Here is a 6,779-nt window from a genome sequence, read left to right as displayed (position 1 = left end):
GTGAATGCAGGCAGGCCATTCATGTCATCACAACAATGTCAGCTAACTAACTTCATTAACTCTGTGAAATAAAGACTGCAGGATTGATTTAATGCAACCAATGGCAGGGCTGAAGCAGGAGATGGACAAGGTGGGACACTCAGGGTGGCTTCATCCATCCATCCATCCATCCATCCATCCATCCATCCATCCATCCATCCATCCATCCATGCAGCCACCAATCTATTTACTGCCCTTTCACTTTTCACAGTTTGTAAAAAATGGTGGTTCTTTTCCTGTGTTTATCTGAAAGAGTAACCTTCAATGTCTGGTGAAATTATGGGTCTGTTAGTGTGTGTGCATGTCTGAGTGTGAGTTTATCGTGGATAGCGAAGGATTGTTGCTGTATATTTCCATAGATTAAGTGCTTCGTGTGGTCAAATTCATTTTTGATGAGCCGCTCTGTCTGCATTCTGAGCTCATATGCGTTGTGTTCATTTTGATTTGTGATTATTGAGGCTTCATATGACATAATGTTTTGTGTGATGAGATATGTAAAATGATGACATGATGAGAATAACACAGACATTGTGCTATAGTGGGGATCCAAATAAAATCAAATACTTTAATATGTTCAGAACGTGATATATATTCTTGAAAGCCTTGTAGTGGTGTAAAGGAATAATTTAGTTACATGTAGGTTTTATGGACCAAAATTACATATTTCTAACACGAGGTATCTTTATTGAATAACCATCAATGCTTTAATACGAGTGGTCAAACATCCACCGACGAGACATATGCCTTCATAGCCTCATTTTTATGAGAGATTGTTTGAAATATATATTTCCCGAATTGTCATAGTGAGGCTCTCCTTAATACATCTACCGTCCATTGAACAGCAGCAAGCAAAGTCTGCGACGACTCGTTGTTTATGTTTCGCCCCATTCACACTGAGAACAAGACTTACAAAATCAATTTAAGGTGGTTCAGAGACGACTGCATGTACAGTGTGTGACGAACACGTTCTGAACTTGCTTTCCATTTGTATTGACATGCAGAAGCGCTGCATTACTCGCCAGCCTCTCCTGTTAGTTGAGAGTATCCCGTTTCCTGCAGACTCTGAGTCTGCTGCCTCTTACCGCCTGACTGGTTGCAGTACCTAACCATTTGTATAATTGCACTTAATGCTCCTGGAAATATCATTTCTCCCTCCATCTAGTCCAGAGCAGGTACTTATCCTCGTGGCCACAAGAGAGCGCCATTAGCTGCGCAATTGGCAGATCCAAGATTGATCGACGTCTTTTGGCTTTATGGGGATTTTATGGAGCCATTCGCATTTTAGTATCTTCTGAAAGGAGCTTTTTGCACACTTGTCGTATAACCCGCTGCAACAGCTGCTCAGTTTACAGGTTGTTTTTTTCCGTGGAGGGTCTGGTAAGAGGAGCTCCGCAAGCTCAAACCTGATGAAATCAAAAATCACGAATCCCCAAATATTTCAGGATCAATGCAACTTTTTTTTTTAATTCTTCAAAATTGACCCCAAAATGCTGACAACTCCTTTGAAGAAAAAAATAAATGAACATTGTTTCGATTGTCAAACAGACGCCATGAAATGCATTCGTTCAAACCGTCAATCTTTAATAGCACAAAATACAAACAAACATGCCCCTCTTCCACATAACTGATGTTTCACAGGTGGTGACTCTGAGTAAACTATTTACAATTTCATGGCACATAGCCTGCTATGAGGAGTGCTGACTGTAGCTGATGGCGAAGGGCGATGGGTGGTCGACAGGTGGCAGCTCATTGAGGTGAAAGGGGTCCAGAGGCAAGGTGGTCATTGTCGTGAGACGGTATGAAGTGACAGAAGTAGAAGCCGGAGCATCAGCAGTGAGCGAGGGCCGACACTGGTGACAGCATCACCACAAAGAGGGATCATATCTGGAGTGAAGAGGGTTCAAAGGTCAAGGTCAGTGCCCTGTGATTGTTCTTAAACTCATCATCGAACACACACACACACATACATACATACATGTACCTCGACTGTGGAAGCGTGTCTGTGCTTTCCTTTAACAGCAGCTCTGAGACCAGCGTGTCCAGAATCTCAGGACTGGACCTCTTCCCATACCTGAGACACATGAAGACATGACAGACATGATGAGGAATATTAGAAATGATTGCTGTTTCATGAAAAGACTTCAAACTTTATGAAAAACAAAAAGAGACCTGAGGTGAAAATAACAGATTGAAGCGAACAACTTTTTCCCCGACATAATGTGAAGTCTGATCCAAACCCAGCAGCTCAGGCAAGAGTCACATCACAGGTGGTCATATACTTCCCGCTCTCTGTGCCTCATATGATAAGCAATGCCGGCGTGCTTTTCTCTTTGGGCGGGTGAGCGCCTGCAGAGCCATCAAAATCTCTGACATTCACGGAAAAGCTGGAGACTGTGGCTGCCTTGACATGGCATGCTGGCCGTGTCAGTCATTTCTCTTCAAGATGTTTGTTTGGTTTTGTTTTTTTTACGGATGGTGAACAGTCAGTCTGCTCTGTAACAAGTGAGAGCAAATATTCTGCAACTCAGTCTGACAGCTCCAACCAGCAACATCCCAAGAGATACCAATATTTTATTGCTTCCAAATCAAAGCCTGTTGCAGTTGAAGGAACATTTTTATACGGCTGTCTAGTTGAGGGTTGAAGGAGAAAGAGAAGATTTTTGTTACTCATGTATTGGCCTATAGAAACATTATCATACATTTAATTTAGTCATGTATCTGTTGAAGCTTAGATCGTGAAAAAAAAAAACCCCAAAAAACAAAACATGTGGCGGAATTCTACCTCACCTGACTGGGAACTGATTGAATGAATTAGTTGCTGTGATCTATGGTGTCACAAAAACACAGACCTTCACTATATTCTATGTTCTTTGACGAGTCTCCTACCTCTGTCTTGTGATGAGGTTGATGTAGTGTCTCAGAGCTGAGTAGTACTTGGCCAGGTCCTCCGCCGGGGCGTCCTCTCCGGGGTTCTCGGGTTTCACCGGGTAAGCCTCCGTCCAGGCGCCCAGGCAGAGCAGCGCCCACAGCAGGAAGCCCACAGTCCCCAGCCAGCTGACATAGTTAGGATGCATCTGGCAGGGAAAAGCAGGGAAAGTATGACCCACTGGCTCTTTACTGCACAGCCGTTCCAGATAACCTACTGTTGCGCTCGGTGTTCATTTGTTGAGGTACTTTATTATATTTAAAAAAAAAAACCAACAACAACAACAAAAACCACCCAGTAATAATTATAATAACAATAATAATAAAGACATCTGCAAATAAAGATGCATGAGCGTCTAGAGATTTTAAAAGACTTGAAGCCAAAACTTTACATTCAGGATTTGGTAAAGAAAATATAAAAGTACGTACATTTTGCGGAGGGTTGGATTGAGTTTTGCGCGCTGTCTTGTTCCGTGTCTTCTGCTCCTCCGAGGGCGCGCGCTCGGGTTTATATCCGTGCGCACGAGACGCGCTGCACAAAAACGCGTCAGAGACGCGCCTCAGTTGAGCTCAGGTTTTTCGACTTTTTTCATTTACGAACGTCATTGCTGATGCTGTCATCAGGATGTTGGTGGCCCTGTTCTTGTTATTTATTCCAACTGTTTCAATTAATTTATGACAACTTAAAGTAAAATTGAGAAAACGAGCTCTATGTCCAATGAGAGAAAGAGATATTTGAGGTCGTTCCTCAAAATCCATCTGTTCGACTTGGACTTGTAGGGCATATCTGATAATAAAAGTCTTCTCTACACAAAACCACAAAAAGAAAACTGCATAACAGCTTTCAGATTAAGTTGTAACCGAGTTGTAAAATGACTATTATGTGTTGGCACTTAACATTTAAATTGACTTTATTCAGAACAATGGATAACAGTCTAAACAATTTCGTATAATACGGTTAGGTGGCTGGGGAAGAAAAACAACTCAATTGTAACAGGAAGGACAAAATCAGACACAGGTGACAACCATCTGCTTCCTAAAGGTTAATAGATAGGAAGAGAACCAGACGTAAACAAACAAGCGGACACCTGATCTGATCAAAGTGTCGACTGATGGGTGTCAGACCTGCAGATGAAATCCACTTTCAGCGCCACAGACAGAGATCGACTAAGGAAAGTATGTATAGAGACAGCGGTGAGAAAGGAGTAAACAAAGACTGGAAATGCGTAATGTTTTTAACATATGAATATATGGGGAGAGAAGTTGAACTTGATGCACCAGAAGTCAAGACCAAGAGCTGGACAAAACAGTGTACGCTGACCTGAGCCAGAATCAATCATCGGTCTTATCAAATAGTAAAGTTTTAAACCTGATCTTAATATTAGAACCTGTATTAGACTTGTTATTTGAAACTGTGAGCTGGTTCATCCAAGACAGATTCTGTGCCTCCCGTACTACGTCTAGAAATGTCGGAAATATCCAATAACAATTCAGAGAGCAACGTTTTCCACTTGGACAATGTGGTACTAAAGGCCCTTCAAGATGTGATGATGTCTGATTGCTGAGAGCTTTTTATATTAAGGGAAGGGAAGAGAGAAATTCTCAATGAAGACTCATCTGATCCACAATACCATTGTGGAAATACGACTGAATGAAATTAGAGTCGTAAATTATACTCCATTGTATACCAAATGTAGTGTGTACATAACACACAAAAGTACACACGTGCACATGCAAAGTGATGCACACAAGCTCTGAGCATAATGTTTTGGTATTTATGGCATCTCCTCTGTGAAGGTGACAAATTCTTCCAAAATCAAGTAGCGATTCTTCCACATAATGACATCAATAATCCCATCTGAAGTCACAAAAGAATGGTAGTAATGTAACACTGTGGGTGAACTTCAAATGAATCTGCTACAGACCAAAAGAAGCTCCTGTGATGGCGCCTCGGGTGATCCAGAGTGAAAAAAAAGATCACATGTAAATGAAAGCCGCGAGACTGAATCAGTTTCCTAATTTCATTTTTCAGTTTATTCCATCTGATGGAAAGAGAGACTGTGGCTCTTAACTTGAACAAAAGGCCTTAATGTGAAGCTCAGGATACGTCAGCCAAGAAACCCTCTTAATAAGAAAACCCAAATAGCACTTCAGATGAATCTGTACCACCAAGTGCTTCATTTACGTCCCATTCATAATCCTTTTGTGTGCGATCCCGCAGCCATATAATCTGTCAAAATCAGGATTCTTCAGCCGTGTTGCTTTTTTTTTTTTTTTTTTTTTTAAGTTGTGCAGAGGATGCGTTAAGAGCTTTTTTTTGAATGACACAGGATGTTAAGAAGGAGATGAGGAATGAAACGCAAGAGCGAAGACGTGGATTGTAAGGAGGGGCAAATCATCAGGAACTCAAGCGGGAATCAGAACTTTTCGTCATCCCACACGTTCACTTCAAGACTCACTTCAGTCGGTGGCGTGTCGTTTTTTTTTAAGCCAAATACTTGCACCTATGTGTCAGACAAGTGACTGGAGCAGATGTGTGAAGCACATGCTGCAGCTGAGAGGTCAGTGAGGGTTTGGTTCAGCATGGAAATCAGTTAAATCGGCGCCATTTCAGGAACAAACTTCAGTCGCTGCATTTTAGAAACAGGTGTCATCAAAAGATTACATCTTCTGAGTAAACCACTCAACAATCCTCAAAACAGAAAAGTTAATACAGAAATGGTATAGATACGAAACAACAGGTTTTCAGTCAAGACAGGAACATTTGTTTAGTTGTTCAGACCATCTGCTTTCACACCAGCCAGCAGGCATTACATGTTCATCATATCTGTTTCTGACACAAATTATTGATCAATTCAGGTCAACCTCAGGCAGGAGATACTTTAAAGTTAGTTACTGATATTACCTTTGAGGGAGAGAAACCATGTCTGAATTCCAGGGCATCCGGTGTAAAAACTGATCGAGTATCACGTCTGAGGTATACTATTGCAACAACATCGTCTGCAGGGTAAAACTAACATGTCTCACGACGGTCTAAACCCAAGATGGCATGTACCATGAACATGTACTGTGTGTTGGTCAGACATGAAGAACGTAGAGTGCACTTCCTACAGAAAGGAGGGGAGCGAGACAAGACTCAGGTGTGCCCATCAGGGGAAGACGGCTGATCAGCACAGAGAGCAAACGACGGGAGGTGCGACACCTATAACAAGGGTACAAGTAAACAATGCACGACAAAACACAACGAAGAGTTGAACCTGCGCAGGGACCTGCAATCACACATTTCCTGGGCCTGTAAAGTGACATCATAACAATCTATAAACAACTATATATCTGACCGTTTTCCTTTGGTTTTAGAGCTAAAAATACAAGTAAATGAGAATTCTGTTTGCTGGCTTTGATAAAACTTCCAAAAAGTTGCAAATCACAAAGAAAAAAAACATAACATAATGCCTATTTTTAATGTTGCCTCCAAATTGCAATTGGAATATAAAAATACAATGTCTGTTCAATTTGATTGCAACTAAATTTACACATACAATTGTAAATAAAACACTTCCTTTTTTTTAAACTTAGAAAGATTTGAGGTCAACTTTTCTTTGCATTTTGCTGCAAGTTGTATGTTTGACACCCCTGGTTTTGACACACTGGAAGGAACTGGACTTCACTGAGACACAGGGCAGGTATTTGACAGGACTTCTACCCTCACAGACTTTGATAAAATATTTCAGACGGTTTCAGGACTTCAATTTTCCAGGGTCTACTCTCCATGGTCAGGATTTTCACCCCGAGTAACTCATGTGTACAAGATGAAA

General features: G+C 41.4%; 1 protein-coding gene across 1 annotated transcript; it reads right to left on the bottom strand.

The window, feature by feature from the left end:
• Positions 1-1,901: 1,901 nt before the first annotated feature.
• On the bottom strand, positions 1,902-3,113 carry npy (neuropeptide Y; the record flags this gene model as incomplete). The annotated part of the gene is made up of 3 exons (XM_080515596.1): positions 1,902-1,923; positions 2,021-2,110; positions 2,926-3,113. The coding sequence occupies 3 exons, from the start codon at positions 3,111-3,113 to the stop codon at positions 1,902-1,904; spliced, it is 300 nt and encodes a 99-aa protein (XP_080371722.1).
• Between the last annotated feature and the right edge of the window lie 3,666 nt (positions 3,114-6,779).

The sequence above is a fragment of the Blennius ocellaris genome (genome assembly GCF_963422515.1).
Source record: "Blennius ocellaris genome assembly, chromosome: 20".
Lineage (NCBI taxonomy): Eukaryota > Metazoa > Chordata > Actinopteri > Blenniiformes > Blenniidae > Blennius > Blennius ocellaris.
This window is presented reverse-complemented; position numbering and strand designations above follow the sequence as displayed.